The sequence below is a fragment of the Macadamia integrifolia genome, unplaced genomic scaffold (assembly GCF_013358625.1).
Source record: "Macadamia integrifolia cultivar HAES 741 unplaced genomic scaffold, SCU_Mint_v3 scaffold1894, whole genome shotgun sequence".
Lineage (NCBI taxonomy): Eukaryota > Viridiplantae > Streptophyta > Magnoliopsida > Proteales > Proteaceae > Macadamia > Macadamia integrifolia.
The window spans coordinates 29,573-52,934 of NW_024868407.1; the positions used below are offsets into that span (position 1 = coordinate 29,573).

The 23,362-nt window shown below is 36.9% G+C and overlaps 1 protein-coding gene and 1 long non-coding RNA gene across 2 annotated transcripts; both read left to right on the forward strand.

Annotated features, from left to right (window-relative positions):
* The first annotated feature begins 4,858 nt into the window (after nucleotides 1–4,858).
* LOC122065136 lies at nucleotides 4,859–7,454 on the forward strand. Its single transcript, XR_006135930.1, has 2 exons — nucleotides 4,859–5,023; nucleotides 7,208–7,454. It is a non-coding gene; the product is annotated as an uncharacterized LOC122065136 (long non-coding RNA).
* Nucleotides 7,455–17,389: 9,935 nt separating this feature from the next.
* LOC122065138 (transcription factor PAR2-like) lies at nucleotides 17,390–18,127 on the forward strand. Its single transcript, XM_042628946.1, has one exon. It carries the CDS (start codon nucleotides 17,493–17,495, stop codon nucleotides 17,913–17,915), a length of 423 nt encoding a protein of 140 aa, XP_042484880.1. The 5' UTR covers nucleotides 17,390–17,492; the 3' UTR covers nucleotides 17,916–18,127.
* The last annotated feature ends 5,235 nt before the right edge of the window (nucleotides 18,128–23,362 follow it).

Below are 23,362 nucleotides of genomic sequence, written 5' to 3' on the forward strand. Positions count from 1 at the left end.
CCCCTTCCCATGTTTTGGACAAGTGAGAGGTGAGAAATGAACTCACCTCTCCTATTTATAATAAGTCATATCCTTAGGGTTTGTTTGGTTGGTCCTTGTCCATTCCAAGAAGGTCATTCCGTAATTCGAAACATATAGGCCCACCTCCTTAGACTTATATGGAGTACAAATCATGAGGTAGGTGTGGGGGCATCCGAGGCTGTTCACGATGTGGATGATGGGGTCCATGGGCATCGAAACCCAATCAAGAGCCCAAAGGGCCATTGGATTTAGCTCAGGCTGTTTTCGATGGTTAAGGCAATGTTGTGCCTTGACTGCCTGCTATCCCCACTTGGTCCTTCCCTAGGATGTTGCCCTAGGATGTTTGTATGGTCCTCCAGCAATTTTGGTACGTGCCGGGACTCTGGTAGGGAGGTTTCGGGTTACTTACCACTTAGGGTTGGAGGGTCTGAATCCCCTCTAGTTAGACTAGCATGATATGCATAAACAAGTGGGATCATCCTTTCCCCTTTTGCAATGAGCTACCGTGAGCCAAAATCCATTGGTGCTTTTTATCTCCGTTCTAAGATCTATTACAAAAGTTCAAATTAGACTGGGTTAGGCCACGGGTGTAACATCATGAGAAGCTCCACACTTTTCTCTATTGATGAAAGCCTAGACAAATCACCACCTCCTCTCATGAATCCTAGAGGTTGATTTATAGGAGGTGGTGGAACAATAGATTGAGCCGGGCGAAAATTATTGTGTTGATTGGGGGTATATTTCTTTGGTTGGTTTGTTGGGGAAAAAACTGACCTTGATTCAAGGGTTGAAATTTGGAAGGACCTACTTGATTGCTTATTTGAGTCCAGAAAAATTGGGATGGTTCCTCCAACTCGGGTTGTTCTGGTACAAGGCATTCACATTTTCATGACCAACATTCAAACCATTCACACTAGAGATATTGGGGCATTCCTCCATCACATGGGTAGGAGATTGACACCAACTACACATGGCACAAAATGATTTACTTGATTCAATTAGGCTGGTCCTTTAACTACTATTGCCTCAAGTCTCTTGAGAATGCTATCTAGTTGAGCCTCTTTGGCCACAGTACCCTTTACAAAGTAACCCTTATGTTTCCTCTCACTTTTCTGAGTAGATTCCCACTCTAGTCTTTTCAGCCAAGTGAAGCAAAAAATTCCAAGCATTGTTTTCATCAATAAATGATGTAAATCCTGTTGGACACATTGATTCCAACAATGGCTTGGTTTGACAGTCGATACCCTCATAGATAATTTGGCACAAGTGCCAGTGTTAAGTCTGTGATGGGGGCATTCTTGGAGTAAGTTTAAACTTCTCCATAAATTTGGAAAAAGACTCATTGGTTTTTTTTTTCCTAAATTGAAGAATATCATTTCGAATTCTATTGGTCTTATGCAGGGGAAAGAACTTCTTCAAAAAAACAACTGTGAATTGTTCCCAAGTGGTTATTGAGTCTGTTGGAAAACCATAGAGCCACTTCTTAGCTTGGTCCTTCAGTGCAAAAGTTATAAATCTTAATTTCACAGCATCATTGGCCAATTGTTGGACCTTGATTAGAGCACAAACCTCCTCAAATTCCTGAAGGAATAAGTATTCATCTTCATTAGCCAACCTGTGAAAGTGGGGTAGCATACCAATGAAGTGGGACTTAAGTTCATAGTTGTTCCTTTGGGCCTGTGGCAATCTAATGCAAGAGGGTTGATCTGCTCATACGGGAAAAAAAATGGTCCTTAAGGGTTTTAGGTTGTTCATCTCCCATGGTGGTTGGATTCACTCTTTCAAGACGATTTTTAGAATTTCGAGTCCACCCGAGCATACAAAGTCTAACCTCCCAAAATTAAGTCACCCTTTGCTCACGATATTTTTTTCTTGTTAAAACAAAGCCCACACAATATCACAGAAGCACAAGATAGAATGTTAACAAGTATTCAAAGAAAGAAAGAATTCTTCTCCTTTTCCTCTAATTTGACTAGAATTGCTTGTTTTATTTCGAATCAGGATCAATGAAAAACCTTGATTGTACTTCCCCAACAAAATGGTTCGGAGGTACAAAGAGAGAAATACATAATATCCACAAGGAGTCAAAAGAAAAATTACTTAAGCTAACATGTGTATGGGTGCTAGTAGGAGAGACCGATCTTACCTTGCAAGGGCTAATCACTACTCCTTTCTGGATTTGGTTGTCCAGACGATCTACCAGTTTGCTGGTAGTCTTCTGCTTGGTGGGTTGTCAGTAATTACCAGCAAGGATCCGGAGTTTCACTTTTTTGCAAATAAAAAATCTGATTAGATTATGGGCCTAGTAATTGGCATCCCAACACAGACCCCACAAATCTTCTCAGTAGAATAATAAATAAATAAATAAATAAATAAAACAAAGCACTTCAAATCAATTGAAAATGTAGAACAAACATTTTGCCTCCCGGGCAATGATGCCAAAAACTTGTTGGGCTCAAATATAAGCCACAACAATTATACTAATGGCAAGTGCATAGTGTCAGTTGTAGCTACAGGTTGAACTCAAGGAGGCCAAGAGCTTAATTAACACACTTCCAAATTAGCCAGAGTGCAAATATCAAGAGAGTTGACTATACTAATTTAACTAAAAATAAAAGACATAGCAATGAAAATTAAATAAAAATAAATAAATAACTTTCCAGGATGGAGAAACGCAAAGGCTCGAGAAGAAAAAAATCTAGCTTGAAAAATAATCTTCAAATCTTCCTTGCTTCTAATAACTTATGAACAATACAAAAAAGGAAAATTGCTAAATCTTCCTATTAACTTAAATTAAAATTACAACTTATAAACATAAATTATTCAAAGCTAAACTAATGAAGTGAAAGAAGAAAGAGAGGGGAGAGGGAGCTTGGTGTTCTTAGAGAGAGGAGAGCTCCTCTATTTACAGAGTTCAGCTACCTAAAGAATGAGAAGAAAGCAAAATAGAAAGCAAATAAAAATCAAAACTTATAATAGAAACTACCCAAAATTGTTAATCCAATTCCCTTTACAATATTTTCCTTAATCCCAAAATAGAAGATATGATAGGATTCTTCTAGAATATTATCCAATATAGAAGATCACAAATATGAAACTATTAAAAAATCATCCCAACATGTAGTTAAAAACCAAAATAGAAGGTTGACTCAGCCTAGATCTTCCTTGTAGAAATCGTCCACCTCATAGGAAATCCTTGGAATCTATTCTGTAGATTTTTCCAAGAGAGAATCTTCTAGAATGGCCAGAGTTTAGTTCCTTGGGCCAAATTTGACACTTGTACTCCACTTGGTCCACTTTTGGTGAAGCTCACCCCTCGTTGATTATTATTATTTTTTTTTATGGTGGAACTGGTGCTAAAGCAAGATTAGATTTTAGCGGCGGTTGTGAGGCTTGTGTCTACGAGACACCAGTATGCTCGCTTCTATGTTTCAGTTTTTTGGTTATTTCTTTTGATGTATATATCGATGGTATATGTAAGATTGTAAATATTACACTTATGAGTTGCTATTTGTATATTTATAAATTATCACTTTAGTACATCATCAATGGTAAATGTATGATTTTATTAGCGTACTCTAATTGTAGTTGTGATCTTGGTGGAATTTATGAAATTAAGGTGCATTTGTGATCCTGGAGGATTAGGCTGATTGGATGTGGGTGTCCAGTGCTCCATACCTCGGCCTATCGGAGGCAGGGCGAGACAGTTTGATGGTTGTAAGGGCATGGCTCAGGTATTGTAAGTGCAAACTAGAGGTGACGTAAACAACAACAAACAACTCCTATACGTGATTCAGTATGTGAATCTCATAGACTTCTAGGTGTTCTAGAAGTCTTGTGTGTTTAGGTGCATGCCTAGGGCAACAAGTACGATGTTGGAACGAGATACGGCCAAAGATTCACCTAATCCCTACAAAATCATAGAATTCAAGACAATTTGTACTTTGGCCAACATAATTGGCGCTTGTTGGGCTAAATGCAAATGTCATTGGCCAGAGTGCATTTGGTGTCAGCTTGAGTCAATATAACTCTGGCTCGAGTTCACTTTATGGATTTGGTCCTTAGATTTTTAGCTCAATTTAGAACTAATTTATTTTTTATTGGGTGGTCTTGGTCAATTCTAAGTATGAAAAAGCCAATTGCCAATTTTAAAAGTATTTTTTATCAATTAATTAACCATCCTATGCTAGCATGGAAGCCTGAATGCTGCATATGTCTAAGAAGAGATTTTGACTATAAATATAGGATCACTCCACATCTGAGGGGTTCCCAACTCATCATTGCTTATGTGACATCCGGATTTCATAACCCAGTCTTAGAGGTGGAATTTTATCAAGAAGGGTATTTGGTGAAAAGAAATAATAAATTAATGTAGTAGGTCAGAGATTGAATTTAGGATCCAAATGAAGGTCTTGAAGGGGGCGTAGGAGTGCCCATAATAATGAAAGAGTCTCACATAAGGTGGGTAAACTATGGGTAGAATAAGGATAGCAACAGGCTGGAGAAGGCACAACCAACGGAGAGATTTTGTCCAACCGGCTTGCCTGTCCTGGGGACAGATGCCCAGAAACTATGTTTTTCTTCTGTGGGCCCCACCGATTGAAAGGGGCTTTTCACCCACTTTTTACCATAGATAGAGAAATGTTTGGGGGTGATTATGCAGGTGGTTTTATATCAATACACATCTAACTTATCAAATTTTAAATAGTTAGGGAGAAAATGAGTTTTTATGAAAAATCTGCCCAACCAAACAAACCCTAGTCTGTTGGCCTATAAATTGGAGGGAGAGTTATTTCTCTCCTCTCATTTGCTATAAACGAGAAACGAAATGGGAAAAGAGAAGAAGGAGAGGAAAAAAGAAGAAAGAAGAAAGAAGAAAGAAGAATAAAGAATAAGAAGCAAAGAAGAGAAGAGGAGAAGAGGAGAAGAGGAGAAGAGAAGAGAAGAAGATTGGAGAAGAATTTGACTTATTTGGAAGGCTGCTGCAGAATCCAGCAAAGAGGTAGGTACATCTTCCTTATAGGAACTTGTAGTAAGAAAGAAATTGGAAATAGAGAGGGGTAGGACTGAATTCTGTTGTAAGGAAGGAATTCTGGAAAAATTTCAGCAGAATCCTCATTTTATGAAGTTTGATTTCTTAATTTGAAGAATTGATTTGGAAGATGTGTAGGGATGCACACTTACCATGGCTGATTGGGACTTGAGAGTGAGAATTCTCACTCAAATTTTTAAAATAGAACTAATGCATGTGGATTTAGAGGAATTTTTCCTTAAATTTTGTCCTAAGGTTGTAAGAGTTCATGCATGATAATTTAGGTTCAATTTCTTACATGCAAAGTGACATTAGAAAGAATTCCATGCATGCAACCTTCTATTAAGGTCTGATTATGAAGTTCTTACTCAAATCCTTACTTGTGAATGAGATTATGGAAAAATGAGGAATGATTTTGGAGATTCTTGTTGAAATTGTATAATTAATAAAAATTAATTAATGGATTAGTGAATTGATAATTAAAGTGATGGAAATTGAGAAATGTATTACTGTTGTGAAAGTTCAGTACAAAAAAAAGGCCACAATGATAGAATTGTTGAGAAATCTGCAGGGAAAGCAAGCAGAAAATGAAATTCTATAGAAAAGGCATGACCAATGGGAGACATCTGGCCAACTGGTCGGGCCAGGGTCTCCAACCAGTTAGGCTTCCAGAGACCATTTTTCCCTCAGATTTTGATAGCAAAGTGTGGGTCTGAGAGGGGATCTGTAGGGCTTATAGGGGAATATAAAGTGACTCAATTAGGATGTAAATTAACTCTAAGTTTATTTTAATAAATAAATAAACAAATATATATACACATATATATATATATATATATATATAATTTTGATTTTTGGAGTTCCAGTTAACTATGAGGGAACAAGTTCAGCATCTGAAAAGTGGAAACTGATTCGGATTGTCCAGGTGAGGGGTCTTCTGTGTTTTGCTGTGTTTTATGTGCCTTGCTGTATTTTTTTGGGTATAATTATATTTTAATATTCTTTAATGTGCTTACTTGAAATTTACTATTCTTCTTGTTGAATTTACTGTGGTAATGCATGTGTGTTGGATGGTGCATGTGAAATCTGTTTTTTTTTAAACATGTGCTACCAAATGAGATATGATGAGTTGTGGATGTATATTGTGAATGCGGATATGATGTTGGGTGTAATATTGATGGTCTGCGGCACGATGTGGCCAAGGTTCTGTCCAGTACCATGGGCTCAGAGGTCAGTCTTACATCTGGGATCATAGATGTGTGTTGTGCATGGTGATGGTTGTAATATTGATGGTTTGTGGCATGGTGTGGCCGAGGTGCATTTCCTATACCGTGGGCTCAGAGGTCAGTCTTACTACTAGAATCACATGTGTGTGTGTGTTTGTGGAAGTGGATGTAATATTGACGGTCTGTGGCATGGTGTGGCCGAGGTACGTTTCCGGTACCATGGGCTCAGAGGTCAGTCTTACAACTATAGTCACAAATACATATTGGATGACTCTTGCATATAGTTTACATATGGTTAGGCACACAACCCCAGTGCTATAACTCCTTGCCAATAGGGGGTCAGGTATTGGCTAATCCCACTCAGTGGTATATCATGTAGGACTTCTACACCCGGATATGATGTATTGCATCCTAAGAGGGCACAACATGGTATGGTGTAGCATATGCATGGCCATCGGACACATGGGGGACCGAGGCTCTGATCGGGACTGGATGGCTCCTGCCTGCAATGAGTTTGTATTCCTGAGGACCCAACGTACAGGGTAGGGAATGCCACCTACGTTGCTTATAGCACTTAACCTATAGGATGAGACCTAGTAATTAGAATGGAGTTAGATTAATAAATGAACCATGTGGATGCAGCATTATGAGTTGATTGTTATGAATTGAAAATGTGGTGTGATAAATGAGTTGATGATATGTAAATTAAGATGCTGTATGTTGGATGAGTTGGTGATGTAGACATGTGATGCAGTATGTTAAGATTATCTATGATTATTATTCTTGTATGCTTATGTGATGGTAGACATGAAGTGAAATACTTGAAATATTTATTATTTATAAATTCTACATGCTTGTGTGCTTGTATGCCCCCACCCCCTCACTGAGCATACCCGTGCTCACCCCCCCAATCCTCACTCATCCATAGGTTTTGAAGTTGAAGCAAAGAAGATCTGGAGATTGGTCGCTGATGAAGTCATGGACAAGGAGTGATTATAGACAAGGACTTTGATACATTGTGTATTATAGAGTAAATTAAATGTAAGTGGTCTTGTGAATTTTGTTGTAACCTGTGAAGGTAATAAATGGGCCTATAATATTATAAAATTATCATTGTAACTGATCACCACATGTATATCATAACCTTTATGGAATTTTACATATACTTTGATTTTTATCGTTGAATAAGTTGTGGGTTTCGTTATTACCTACATCTGGATCCTAGGTGTTGGTTGGCTGACTGGATTGGAAATTCCAAAGCCTCATGCCTGTGCCATATGGAGGATAGGGTGTGGTTTGCTACAGATTAGTCCTTTCAGGGGTGACAAAATGTGGTGTCTACCGTTGTGTTGAAAAAAATGATAGCACCTGCACTACTATGACCATAGTTTAAGAAGATGGAATCTGGGTCGAGATCAGTTAAGGCTAATAATGACCAATCCTATTCTAGATCGGAATCGGACAGAAAATACCCCTCAGTTAAATTTAAAAACTTTTTTATACCATTTTAACATTGTTCATATTGATCCATTGATATGGTATTGGCTGGCCAAGATTCAGGATCGGGTAAGGCCGATCCAATCTGATTCCTCAAACCATAATTATTGTGATACTCTTAATTGCCATTGGACCAACATAATCTTTTTTAAGTTATGGTTTCTATAAAAGAGAAGTCTTCGCCCAAAAACAGTGGTAAAATCATAATCTTAGATTAAACTTGAGAGAGAAAAAGAAAGTCTTCTTCCTTAATAATAAGGAAGGATTTTGAGAACTTGAAGGGACTATCTAGATAACCCTAACCTCGTTTTTGTGTTCTATGAATGTGTATTCTTCGAGATCTAAGAGCTTAAATTTTTTTTATATGGATCTAGTATCAATTATGCTTCCGCCGCCACCTTCACAATCATCATTCCCAATGAGAGTTGATCTATACTAAGGAAGGAGGATGGGCATCGGTGATTTTATCTAACAAACAATTTGCTTTCGCCCAAATCAATTTTGGCCATATAGGTTCAGCACAAGAAGCTAATGCTCGAGGGATCAAGCAAGGAGTCTATGCACTATCAATGGGAAGACAAAAATACAAATCTATACTAACTCAATCAATATGGTCAATTGGCTGCTTCAACCAGAACAACACTCATTGCCCTGGGATTTTTTTTTTTTCACTTCTTTATGATATTCATATGATTTAAATAACTTTGATTCAGTTTGTATTAAGAAGATGGGTAAACAATGTATTTATGCAGGTCATACTTTAGCAGTCCAAGCTAGACATAGGCACATGCAAGGGGATGTTAAAAATGATATTATTAACCTCAAATTCTCTTAATACTTAAATAAATTTTATTTCCAGAAAAAATAAATAAAGAATTCACTTTAATGGAAATACCTCATGTTTTGCTTATTTGTTAGCATCCCATTTATTGCTCTTTAATTGGCATTCAAGTGGCTCTAAGTAAAACCCCTTGACTTCAGCCGTTTTGGCTAACTGATGAAGTATGGATACCTCCCTATGACTTCACCACACTTAAATTAACAATAAATTTGATAATGCCTCTTAAATCTAACAAGAAATCGAATAATTCCAAAGGCCATGTCCCCTGATCTGTTAAAGGAGTTTCACAATTTATTCACACTCCATCCAAATCGTGGCAGAGATGATTCCTACTTATTATGCCTAGCTATTTCATTTCTTCAAGAATTCCTCTGATTTCATATTCGTATATTGTCACACTCCAATCCCCGTTATGGGAATACCAGCAGTGTGAGTAAGATGCTTACCTATGTTACACCTCTACCAGAATCTCTGATAGCAGTATCTTAACATTCATAACCACACAACACGAACCACAAGAACTATTGCAATGGAATCAGAGTATATAATATAGCGGAATATAAATGAGATGGGGTAACATATAGTGATAGTATATATACCATTAACAGTGTTATGCCATATACAAATATTCATGACTTACGTATCATAATAATTCAAAAGGATACCAATTAATAGTTCGGTATCAAAATAACAAAAAGGGCAATCAAGCCTCTCAAGGTGCTGAATAGGCACAGATATCACAAGCACAAGTCGAGTCGTGCTCTACAACCTCTGGCATCCACCAGTCTATTACTCTATACTCGGGTCCAGAGGGAGTAGAGTCACACCCCAACGGTACTACGGTACCTGCATCATCATCTAAAAAGAAACATATACATGAGATGAGCTTCCAACTAGCTCAGTGAGGGGTGGGGTCATGCACACCCATACACATATACGTAACCCATGATGATATGAATACAAAAACTAAACATAGTCCATGATGCGAATGATGCAATTCATTTAATTATTAATCCACCTAGAATACAACTAAGTCTAGTAAATGCTACTATGACATTAGGTTGTATCACTGGTCCTAAAACTTGCACGTCGGTCACCCAGCGATACAAATCCTAGTCATGATTAGGAGCCTTCCGGTCCTGGAATGAGACCATCGGTCACCCAACAAACCCCTAATAACCCCCTCCTGGTAGGCACAGCATCAGGATCACCATTGACCACTTCGAACTATTTTTCGCCTCCGGAAACAATCACATCGTACCATGAATATGGCATTCCGGAAAGATTCATCGAACATTCCACCACTAGGTTATTCAACACCTTATCCCCTGTTGGCAAGTGGACGTAGCATGCGGAATGTCACCTAACCACAATATACTATATGCCTTGTATAATGATATAGTTAGTATGGAATACGATATCAAAATTACCCATCGGCCACATCACATCCATTTCCAAGTCTATCTAGCATACAAGCAGTTTTGAGTATGGGCTATGCGATACCTGAATTACCATCAGCCTACAAGGCGTACCCACTTCCAAGTATAGTCCCAGAATACACGATACCGGAATCACCATCGGTCATAAAGTGCAATCTATTACTATATCTAATCTAATGCACATATACAATGCATGAATGAAACATCTACATAGCAATCATGGTACCAAAACCAGCTCGACCACACTGGATCCCTCCTAACAATCCACATCTCAACATAATCACATATCCAATTTCCATATTCATAAACATAATGATTCATCATAAATAACATGCTCACAATTATCAATATAATCATGTCAATAATTAACTAATCATTTAATATTGCTAACACATGTGAGCAGTTTCTAAATATTAAACATTCCACAAGATATAATCAACCATCCCTCACCTTGGTTGTACTTGGTTGGTTCAGGTTCCAAGTGTATCAACCGGTGTTCACTCACTTTTGACCTCGTTGCACATGCTTGTCTCTTTCCTATATACAAGGGTAATCAGGTGTTAACGGGTGTCAGAAACATCAGAGGGGACCCACAAGGGTTACCCCCAAAGGTCACAAGTTCTGTCAAATTTGGGTTATGATACCAAGGTCACCGTAAATAGTGAGGAATCCCACCAAAAATATGAGAAATTCTATCAGAAACACCACTGATATTTTTGGTGGACCCAACATAGAGCTCACAAGACCCTGGGCTTCACCGAAAACAGAACATCAGATCCTTCCCAGGTTATTTCCTATGGCTGTTTCTGATGGGTTCCTAGAAATGAGCCCAAGGATTTGGGGCTTTTCGGCTCGGGTCCGATCACCGATATTTGCTCTGTGGAGTTTGTAAAGGATTTTCCTCTCTTTATTTTAAGCTAAATAAATCCCGATTCTACTTAGCAATTTGTGAGATGCGATGATTGAAACCCTAACTTCACTTTTGTTCAAAGTTGTCACCGGAGCTCACCAGCTTGGTTTAAGCTCGGCAATCTCATGGGAGAGTGAAATACACACTCACTCGACCTCCGAGAGGTGCCGTGGCTGAGGCTTACCCCTCCAACCCAATAGTTCACTCCGTTGCTTATATGCACGAGCTCAAAATGAGGAAAAAGGGTAGTAGTAGGAGTCGCACCTACCTCTGGCAAGGTTTCGACAGTGGGATGCGAAGCTGAGAGCTCCACCAAGCTTCCTCCTTCTTCTCTCCCTTCTTCTCCTTCATTCTTTTCCTTCCTCTCTACTCTTCTCTCCCTTCAACATTTTTGGACAAGTGAGAAGTGAGAAATGAGCTCACTTCACCTATTTATAGTAAGTGAAATGCTTAGGGCCTGTTTGGTTGGTCCTTGTCCGATCCAATTAGGTTATTCCATCATTTGGGACACGTGGGTCCATTCCCTTAGACTCATAGGGTGTACAAGTGTGTGGGGTCATCCGAGGCTGTTCAGGATGTGGATGGTGGGGTCAACGAGTATCGAAAACTATTTGACAGCACAATGGGCCACTGGATTTAGAGTCATTGGATCCTGCCTAGGCTGTTTCTAGTGGCCAAGGCAATGTTTTGCCTTGAATGGTTGTTATCCCCACTTGGTCCTTCTATAGGGAGTTGCCCTATGTTACAGATATGTACTTCTGACAATTTTGGTACGTGCTGGGGCTCGATTAAGGAGGTGTCGGGTCGCTTACCACTTAGGGTCGGAAGGTTTGAATCCTCTCCAGTTGGATTGGCATGAGATGCACGAGCAAGTGGGGTCATCCCTTCCCTTTTTATAATGAGCTACCGCGAGCCAAAACCCATTGGTACTCCGTACCTCCAGTCTGAGAGCTATCACCAAAGTCCAAATTAGACCGGGTTAGGGCACTGGTGTAACATACATAATCAAAAGTTAGGATACTACACAAACAAGATCCATGTAAGAAAATTACTACCACATGTCAAAGTATACAGGATGTATGATCAAAGCTTCCATTAGTGATAATAATACAAGATGTGTTTAGGGATTAGCCCTTGATATGCACCAGGAATCACTAGGTTTGAGAATCATATATTAGGCTGGGCTTATGGTATTTTATTCCAAGGTTATTTTTTGTTGATAGCTGTAGATTATTTGATAACAAGAAAAAGCATTGATGCAAACTCTCAAAACTTTTACCAAGTTTTGAAGGTGGCTATGGAGTATAGCAAAAATTTGGTGACTCTAATGAAGTGCATAGTGGACTCAAGCACCTATTCGTGGCTGTTGAGTTCCCTTTCACTAATTTTTGGGCTAATTTTTGCCTTAAAATAGTCTAGCAATTAAGTAGTTAGGGCTTGTTTGACTTTTTTTTCTGAATCAGTTTTTTTTCATTTTTCTATGTTCAGAAACCGTTTGATTTTTGAAATAGAAATAGAAATTTATGCATATTTCTATGTCTAGAAACAAGAATGGAGAAATAAGTCAAGCTTATTTTTCTGTTTTTAGAAACAAGTGTGAGGGACAAAAATTAGGCAATACCCAATAAAAATTCGACATACACCTATGGTTTGGTGAGCTTGCCGGATTAACAATGGCGCTCTCATCCTTTCACACTTCCATTCATAGTTGTGTTTCTTATTTTCTCTATATCTTTGTATTCCCAAAATTGCCAAATTGTCAAATGTTAAGTTTTCAATCAGTTTTAAAACTTCGGTTCTCTCTATTGACTGTCAAAACTTATCTGCAGCTGAGATTTGGGGTCTCGTTATCACATGGACTCATCTCCAATCTTCTCTTTCACTTTGGCTGAGATGGCAAAGCCCAAGATTATTTTTTTCTAATTTTTTATCAGCCCAAATTTATATTTGAAACTGATGGCAAATTTTTTTGAGATTGGCCAGACTTGGGAGTTGTATCGTGACCTATATGGAACTTTTTTTTTATAAGATTCCATGAGTGGGTCATATGGCTTGAAGCTTCTAAGGCTGTGTTTGGTAGCCAAGAGAAGAAAAGAAATGAAATGAAAAGAAAAAAAGAAAAGAAATGAAATGACAAGAAAATAGAAAAAGTATGTGTGTTTGGATACCATTAGAAGAGAAGAGAAGAGAAGAGAAGAAATGAAATATTTTCTTATGTTTTCTTGTCTTTTTGGTAAGATTTTTCTTTTTTGTTTATTTATTTCTTTTTTGGAGCAAAAGAAAATTTCTCCATGCCCAAGATGAAGTTCGAAATTCAAACAAGGAATCTTCTCTTAGTTCAGGACATGCCAAGCACAAAGAGAATTTCTTAAACCAAGAAAAAAGTACAATTTTTATACTTTATTTTATTTTATTTTCTTTTCTTCTCTTGGCTATCAAACACAACCCAAGGGTAGTATTATATCAAATTTAAGAGGATTTGCCTTTCTCCTGTGTGTGCATTTAAGCTTGGAAATGATACCAACAAATACAATAGCTAGTACGATGTAGTAGTAATTCTAGAGTGTAATACTTAAGGAACAAATGTATTGTCAATTTTTTTTTCTTTATAAATCCATTGGTCTGATTAGTTGTTTTCAATACCTTTTGATTCACACCTCTCTGTGTTTTGTATTCCGAAAGAAAATGTTAGAACTACCATTGGTTCGAATTCAAAAACTTAGATGAGGAAACCACATAAAAAAACAAGAACACAAATCCAATAAAATTATGGAGGATCCATTTGTACCTTTCACCTAGTATGCTGAGGATGATTGACACCATTCTGGTTAGTTCCCCTCTCTTGGCTATGGCTATTTTATAGCCCCTTAGACCTCCTTGATTCTTTCATTTCAGTGGTAAAGTGGGGAAGATTGAATAATGGATATAGGGACCCAAAACCTAGTATTTATAATACTATATTGTACCCAAAATCCTAAACCACAATAGGTAGGACCAGTATATCCCTAAACTTGAGCGTGGACCGAACTAGTTCATGTAACTCGACTCTCACCATTTTAATCAACCCGAATAATTAATTAAGTTCATAAATCCAACAATCACCCACTTAGGCAATATTAATTATAAGGATGTTTTTCAAATTGGTGTAACCATAGAATTTCATTATATTAACTACTTTTACTGTGATTCAATTGAAAAATCACTCACATTGAACAACAGCAAAAGATACACTTCAATATACGGCATATAACTTTCTATCATTACAAACATAAGTAAATTTCTCAATACGAATCTATGTGGAATATTAACATAAAAATATTGACATATCCTTAAATAACACTATTGTCATTCTATATAGGCCCTTAACTATGATATTAACATTTATTGTAGCAATCGCCTTTGATCTGGGATTAATATCTAACTGTTGTTTTTCGCTTATAAACTGTGGCAAACATTGCTTTTGAACTGTGGCAAGTACTGCCTTTTAAACTGTGGCAATTACTGCCTATAACTGAGGCAACTACTGCATAGAAAACATGTTCAAATGAAACCATAAAAGCAATTAATAGATGGAATAACTGTGCATAATATAAATACTAAAATATAATTGTAATCGATCAAACTATGCCCCAAAATATATAAGCTAAAGTTTCAAAACATAAACAAGTAATCAACAAGCAGCAAAGCTTCCACTAACCAAGCATTTCAAAAACTCAATAATACTCATGTTAGAAATATGATTTTTGAACACTCCCACTGGAAAAGCCTTTATAAAATGCATACCAAAATCCTTTGGGATAGGGATTCACTAGTCCTCCCATTTTCTTGTATTAAATGTGAAAAGAATACTAACTTTCGAAAACTCAATCACCATTGGGCAAAAGAATTCCTAAGTCAGTGTCTCTTTCTAACATGTGAATATTTATTCACAAACCTTTATGATATTACCTTTTAGAAAATGTCATCTTAACTGTCAAGAAATATATAATTAAATTAAATGTTCACAAATTTTGATGACATCACCTTTGAGAAATGCCACTTTTACTATTGAGGAAGACACAATCGAATTGAATGTACCACTTTGGTGGATTTTACTTAATCCTATCATTTTTTTTCCATTAAAGATATATCTATGTGAATATGAACATAAATTTAAATGTGTCATTAGGATTTAAAAACCATACAAGAGTCACAACGGTAACTATATTTCTATCCTTTGAGCTAAGAATGCACTGGTCCTCTTGTAAATTCACATTTACTGTGAAAAGAATAATAACTTTCGAGGTCCCCTCACCTTTGGACTTAGAAACCTCTAGGTTACTGTCATTTTCTTTAACTTGGGTTACATAACCTTTGGGTAAATATCACAAACTTTGCTGCCCTGAGAAAAATCATGTAAGAATAAGATGTGTCTCTTTGGTGAATTCCACCTCGCCCTTTTATGGTTCCCTAGAAATGCACTATACAGCCAATCTTGTGCAGAAGTTTACACCCATTTTAATTTCAATATATTTATTCATCATAGATTGTTCTAAATTTGATATACAAATACAAAATGTCATTAATTTTCTACTTATGTAATTCATAAATGTCTTTTTAATATTATGATAATGATAAACCAATGCAAAAATATGCATAAATAGGAATACAATTTCGAAGACGCTATAGAACAAAGGCAAAATACTATAACTGTTCCAAAACAATTAAGGAACAAAAATCTGGGTCTTAATTTTCTCGTATTGAAAGCAACCCAGAATATTGAACATCCTCCCAGTGGTCATATAAAACATTTCAAAGTACATAATTCCATCTTCCCACTGATTTGACTAATCAAATATTAATCCACAACATCTCAAGTACATGATAAACTGACATCATGATGACCAATGGTATTTTATTATTCACAAGGCCTTGGGACTCTTAATAGAATTTATTCAAATAAGAAAAGCCTCATTAGACATTATGGGAAGACTGGCCATTACCCCATAAGACCATGTCAAGTGATAAAATATTTCACAATCTCACGGTGATCAATAACATAGTCATTTTTCAAAACATTAATCAATGGCCTCTTGGTTCTATGAATAAATACAAATATAATAGAAATTTTCATATAAAATGTCATAAAATAAATTAGACCATTAAATATGGCCCAAAAAAATGAATCCAATGAAAAAAAAAAAAGATTTCAATTTGGTCTTAAAATGACCCTTAAATTGGCATTTAAAGTGGTTTAAATTAAACATAAATAACCATTAGAATCCAAACAAGCCCTTAATTTTTTAATTTTTTTGTTAGATCTTCCCAGTCAATGCCGGTCAACTCGGGTATTTAGATCAACTCGACTAGTTCTACCATGTCTCGGTTCATTAACCCTAATTTGATTTGGTCAGTTTGATTTAGCTTATGGTTCAAGTGAACCCCTTTAATGGGTTTTTATTTTGTTTTAAAACTATTAATGGGCTTAGGCGCCCATTACTCTTTTAAATAAAAACCCCAAAACCACTTGGCCCATTGGCCTATTAAGTTTTAAATAAAAGGAACAAAAAAGAACGACAAGAATAAATTCATGGATCAATAAAGAAATATGCATCGATTCTTGTCTTGTGCGGTTGGCTTTAATGCCACTTGTTAGATCTCCTTATGGGTTCGAATTTGAAGCCTTAATTAAGGAAATCATACAGAAAAACAAGAACAATAATTAATTAAATCCATAAATCCAACAGAAAAGAGGTTAGATTTGATGACAATACAGATGAACTGATAGAGGACACTATGTGTTAAGTTGCAACTATTAGAGATCCACTTTTATCCTTTATATCTCTATATTTCTATGTTTTACTTTCTTTAAAAAACCAATGACTACTAAACATTTGAAGCAGGAGTCATCAAACGCCAATGTCTCTTCAAAAACATTTTTGGAATAAGAAAATCAAATATTTTTATCAATTCAAAAAAATTGTTTCTTAACATAAAAACTAAGAAAACTGTTTTTTCTATTTCTAGATAGAGTAATTGCAAAGAGCGGATCAAGTCCTCGTACGAGAACCATTCTCGTATGGGGCTTATCCACACAGATGGAATCTACCCAACAACCAACTTTGTGCTGGGTTCCATCTATGTCGATCAGCTCATACAAGAATGATTCTCGTGTGTCAACCTGATCCACAATTAAAAATAAATTAATAAATAAATTAGTTGAGGTTTTTGAATTAAAAGCCAAGCCAAGCCAAAAAGCTGAGCCAAGCTTATTTAAAAGAAATCCAAAATACACTCGATCTACTCTCAACAGTATCATCCAGGTCCGCAACTGATCGAAAAACAGTAATTGGGCAAGCCAAAATTTGTGGGCCCAGCTTCGTTGGCATTGACATTTCTAGGACTCCACAATAATTTAAAGCCTCTTCTCCCCCAACACCCTCTTCATTCCACTCCTCTTCTAGTTGAAGCTCTCTTCTTCTCTTCTGCTCTTTTCCTCTTCTCCCTTATCCCTCTCTTTTCTTCTCTTTTTCTCCAAAATACATACATGGAAACCACTCAAGATCATGAAATCTCACCCACAATCCCAACTACCGAAAAGAAGAGAACACACCAAGAAAGTGAGATGGGTCATGAAGCCCTTCAGTCCTCCAATGGCCTCCTCCACCATAGACGGCGTTCAAAGGCCATTAACAGAAGGCTCCGCAGGAAGCGAAGAAACGCCAAGGCTAAGCTTCAGAGAAATAACTCTAATGCTAGTGGTGAGGAAGACGAGGAGAAAGTTGGGATAGAGAAGAGGATCATGCTGTTGCAGAGTATCATCCCTGGTGGAGAATCACTAGGGATCGAAAAGCTTTTTGAAGAAACAGCTCTCTATATATTGGCTCTGCAAGGCCAAGTTAAGGCCATAAAGATTCTTACCAGCTTATTTGAAAGCCTCGAGAAGGAGAAGTCCAAGCTTGGAGGCTAATAATCAGAGTTCTTCATTGTTATTTTTGGCTCTCTGTAAACTCAATTGCTTCCTTTTTCTTTCTCTTGTTTTCAAAATTTCTCTCCATAATTTGTTTTTCTTGGGGAAAGCTGGTTGGTAAGGATCTATGATATGCTTGTGTAGGCTTTGTAACAAGTCTAAATCATGTATATGGATGTTATGGAGAGAACATGCCTTGGTTTTTACCTTTATTTATTTATTTTTTTGGGTAAAAATTACCATTGAAAGCACTTTATGAATATGCTTATCTTTTAATCGTATGTTTATGTTCGTCGTTGATATTGTAGGAATCCTATGAATATCTGGAGATAGTATGATAAGGTGTTTCATGCCAATAGGTTGCCGGGTCCGTGAATCCCACTCTCCCTGCTTCTTCAAGGAAGGGGAAGGTAACCACACCACCCCATTCTCACTGGGGACCACATTTAGGATTTAGGGGTCACATCCCGTGGATGGTGTAAGATGGATTGGAGTGGTTACCTGCAAGGGAGAGGAACTGATTTGAAGGAAGTACATACTTAATAGGGTGGAGAGAATTATATATGAAAACGACAAAGCTTCCCTTGACATATATATATATATATATATATATATTGGGAATATTCCAATCGAAATAGCACCAACCGAGGGAAGAGTGAGAGCGTTGCAGTTCTTTCGAAAGTGCTAATATCTTGATCCTTCACTGAAAATTTCTTTTCTCCTGAATCTCAATTAATGTAGGCACCTAGTCAGTATGAAGCCTTATCTGCCTCCCGACTTCTTCAAGCTCTTTCTGTAACTCAGCTCATTTAAATTTATTGGCAATATCATAGGCATGTCCTAGGCAAGGGACCATTATTTTTTCACATTTATGGTGGAAGGCTTGTATTATTATGATTAGAGTCACTGGATTAGATAGAGTTCAATTCCCAATCCAAGAATAGTTAGGTAAAGAGAATCAGATTGACTTTTTTGGAGTTTAGAGTTAGGCCTTCTTAAGAGGAGGATAAGGGGCTATGCCGTGGCCCCAAATAGCTTTAGGTGTGACACTTGATTATGGACCTTCCCACGGGTGCATGTGTACGATGTTGGCCCAATCCCACTTCCACTCACCCTTCATGGGAAACAAGATTATGAATGTCTGGTGGAGTGAGTAGCAATAAGTGATGTTATATCACATCCCTCTCCTTTAACTCTCCCTTTGCTTTGATGCCTTCATATGCCCAGACTAAGATATGGTTTAAGCCATATCCTTACTGACCCTCCTTGTCTTTCATAAGACAAAATCTAAGATTTTGTTGCTCCTTCTGTAATGCAATGGAGTGAAAATGGGTTCGGGTCAAATCCATGCCCGACCCAAATGTGAAAACCTAGTTGTCACAAGTGCAGTGTTGTTAAAGAACCTGTAATTGAATTTGATCATTGAGAAAGGGTCTTCAATTTGATGGTTACATCCACTCATGACACGAGCTAAAGAAGTTTGACTTGTGTGGATGGCAGAAGGGATTAACAGATACTTAAGGATTACTAGGTAGAAATTAAGCTATCGAAGTGACTTCCATTCATGATGGCTAAAAAAATCTATTTCTGCAAATATGTCATGAATTTCCTTCTATGGCTTCTATGGAGTTACATTGCAACCAATCTTCTTTTTAGTGGCACCATTCTTCAGATTGCAAATCTTCTCCAAGGGTGTGTCCAACACATCCAACGGCTGAGAATACTTGGGTATTCATCCGAAAGGGTTCCTAGCCGTCAGATGTGCACTTGGCATTCTTTCTCCCACTCTGATCCGAAAGAGTTCCCAGCCGTCAAATGTGCACTTGGCTTTCTTTCTCCCACTTGTGAGAGAGGATCTGATTCCCCTCTCTTCTTCTTCTTTTTCTTTGACTCAACTAACCTCAAAGCAAATCCCATATTGACTTCTTGGCAAAAAATGCTACTAAAACTCTGCTCTTCTAGTATTATAATGGATCTACCAAATCATGTTAAACATGAGCTGATTATTGATGAATTTTTTTGTCCTCGTTTTAGATTCATAAGATAGCGATTGTGAGCCTCATGTCGAAGGTGAAGGCTCATGTCTGGTGTTTTGTAATTCTTTGGCGAAATCTTGATGTATTTTTATCTATCTATCTTCTAATAAAGTCTGGTCTTTTAGTAAAAAAAACTAGCCTCAAGGAGTCATTTCGTTCTAAAGAATAAATAGAAAATTTTAGATTCTACAAAGCATTAAAAATGAGTGAATGCTGATGGGCCTACGCCATAAGTTAATACAGTAAGTCTGAGTGAAAGTTATAGGTTCCTAATGAACTAAATAATGTCAGAGCCTGTGTGGGTTAGTTACATGGTTTTAGTTATGGGATCGATTGAAATCAGGTCGTTTCAAAATTGGTACGATTCTACCTGAATTCTTGTTTGGAATTTCTCATTATTCATGTTTAGTCTTCATTTATAGCCATTGTTTCGTTCTTGTAAAATCAATGAAATTCACGTCTTGCAAGCTTTGTTTGATTGCAAAGGGATTTGAAGAGAATGGAAGTAAAATTTTCAGACCTAAAATAAAAACTTTTGTAATCATTTCCCCACGTGACTGCATCACTAACTCCATATCATTTCATATTTGGTTATTAAATTTTACTTTATTTTGCATCCAAATCCCTTTGATATAAGAAGTAAAATAAAAATTACATATAAAATGTATCATTATTAAATATGTTAAAAAAAATTAAATAAATTGTTTACCAAAGAAAATTATATAATTACATAAGGTAAATGATTTAATTTTCCCTACATCCAAACTTAGGCATAGCTAAATTCTTAAATTTTTATTCACCCCAAAAAAAAATCTTAAATTTATTTTTATAGAATCATTGCTTCATTTTAACAATTCCACTTTTTAGAGTTTAAACCGATGCACGTCCTATTTGGCATAGTTGAACCTTGGGGTAGTGAGATTCCCTTTTGTGTTCCTTACTTTTGCTTTTCTATTCTACTTCATTCGTCCTTTGTTGAAGGTAGTTGAAGGTACATGCAGGTAGAGTACAGAGGTGTAAACTCTTTACCTAAGATATTTTGGTTTAGACCCCTCTCTCTCTCTCTCTCTCTTATTATTCTTATTATTATATTTATTTTATTTATTCATTTATTTTTTATGTTGGTGGGTCCAAAGCTAAAAACTTATGACAATAAGTGAAGAGAACTCTTTTTTAAGTGTCTAAAGGAGCCAAAGACTTGTACAAACTGATGTGGGATTATAACTGTGTAACCCTCAACACCCCCTTGAGTGTATACAGAATGAGACTCGTACTATATGTGGAAGATAAAATTAAAAGAAAAAATTAAGGAATCAGGCACTCTGACATGCTATGTTAGAGACACTAACTGAAAACCTTAAGAAATTAGATGGAGATCGAGTACTCTTCAAGTATATAAAGGCACTAATAACATGAACAAAATGATACAGAACTATGACTCTAAATTCCCAATAATAGGAGAAAACTTGCCCCCATTAGTTTTCTTATATTTTAGTTGATTGTATAAAGAGTGGAGATCAACGCAAAAGTAAAGTTACACCATTGCAATCTAATGATTGTGGGTTCGAATCGAAAAATAGACTCTTTGCAAAGTGGGTGTAAGGCTGCACACTAATAACCTTCACTAGATCCCGTAGTGACAATTGCTTCTGCCTTGGATACACACTTTTTCATGTAAGAAGGTGAACTAACGAGGCTCCATGTGCCCTTATGTAATTTAACTATGAAAATCTAATGGTGAATGGAGGTGAAAGGCTAATAATACTAAAGTGTGTAATATGTGATCTATGCATAGTTGAGCCTTGATTCATGTGGTTCATGCAGTTGGTCTCCTTATCTAACCAGCATTTTCAATTATTGACCAGTGACCCCATCAGTCTTCCATATCGCTTAAATATGTGAATCATTCTAAAACTCTGACCTATGGGAGGATGAAAATATTCAACTTTTTATTTTTTATTTTTTATTTTTATTTTTATTTGGCTTAAAAGCAACGCTTGATATAACGTTATAGTTTTTGTTTTGGACTTTTCAGTTGAAACTCATATTGACCATACTGGTTAAAGACCAAGAGCGTCTAGTTTCCAAAACCACTCGTTTGATGGCCCCAATAGACGTACCTGAGTAAAAGATAATTTTGAGAAGCCGTGTGCATTTATTGGGCCTAAAAGCACACTGTCACGTAAAACCAAATAAGGCAGAAGACTAGCAAGTTAAAAGATGGTTTCCACTTTTTCTACGAAGTAGTTGGATAAGAAATAGGGAAGGACTAGTGTGATCAGAATTACTAACTGGTGGAGATAAGAACCCAAAACTTAGCCATATGATCTCTGCCAGAGATATATTGTAAGTCACGCTTGCCTCCATGGATCATTCACAAATGTCCTGATTGAGCTAATTTTGTACCTACTACCTGCCTATCATCCATGCCAAACACTTTACTCATAACGTGGGCAGATGCAGATGCAGATGCAGATGCAGAGGCAGAGGCAGAGGCAGATGGGTTGTTTTACCACAGAAATGACCAGCAGATTGGGCCTTCATAACTGATATTTGGCCATTATGTAGTACTGGTTTGGATTTTTCTTTTTGTTTTGTGGGAAGAGAAGGGATAAAGCCTTCTCATCATTCAGCTAAGGTTTCTAGGCCCCTCCGTTTCTGAGGTCTCTTGGTAACTTGGGTAAGATTTGGTACTTCATTTTCCTGACTAGCTCCTGGGTTTGATCATTTTGTAGTTTTTTTTCCCTTGGTGCAAGAATTGTCCTTTTATCAGGAAAAGAAATTACTGTTCACACTTCACACCCAAACCAGCTCTCTCTCTCTCTCTCTGTCTCTCTCTGATATGTGAAGCTCATGTACTTTCTGAAACACATTTAACCTAGTGTACACCATACCATCTGCTTCCGTTTTTCCTTATTAAGAACAGAAAACAGAGAGAGAGAGAGTGAGTATACTCAATTTTAATAAGGAAAATCAGAAGCAGGTGATGTGCTGTACACTAGGGTTAAATGTGTTTGAGAAACTACACGAACTTCACATGTTAGATGGGCATTCTGCAATGCGTAGGGAAGGCCGCCTTAATAAACACTGCTGAAAAATTAGATTGAGCTGAACCCAAGGTTAGGCCCAAGTCCATTCTGTAAACACTTAAAGATTATACAGTTTCTATTTCCCATGCAAATTAGAGTTGAGAGAAAGAGCTGCAATAAAGGTTCCAAAAGCGAGAATCGGCAAGGAATCGGCCTCTATTGATTTTGTTTCGAATAGAATCAAATCGGATGGGAATTGGCCTGGGATTGCTGAAATCTTAGAAAGGGGACTTAGGAAGAAGAGCAAATATTTCCACATATCTTTGATTATTTGGAGTTCTTTATTCATAAAACTCGTAGATCTAGTAATAAAAGGTAAGTT

What these genes read in the sequence shown, in the direction of transcription:
- LOC122065138 (XM_042628946.1), top strand. Translation starts at nt 17,493, where the DNA reads ATGGAAACCACTCAAGATCATGAAATCTCACCCACAATCCCAACTACC.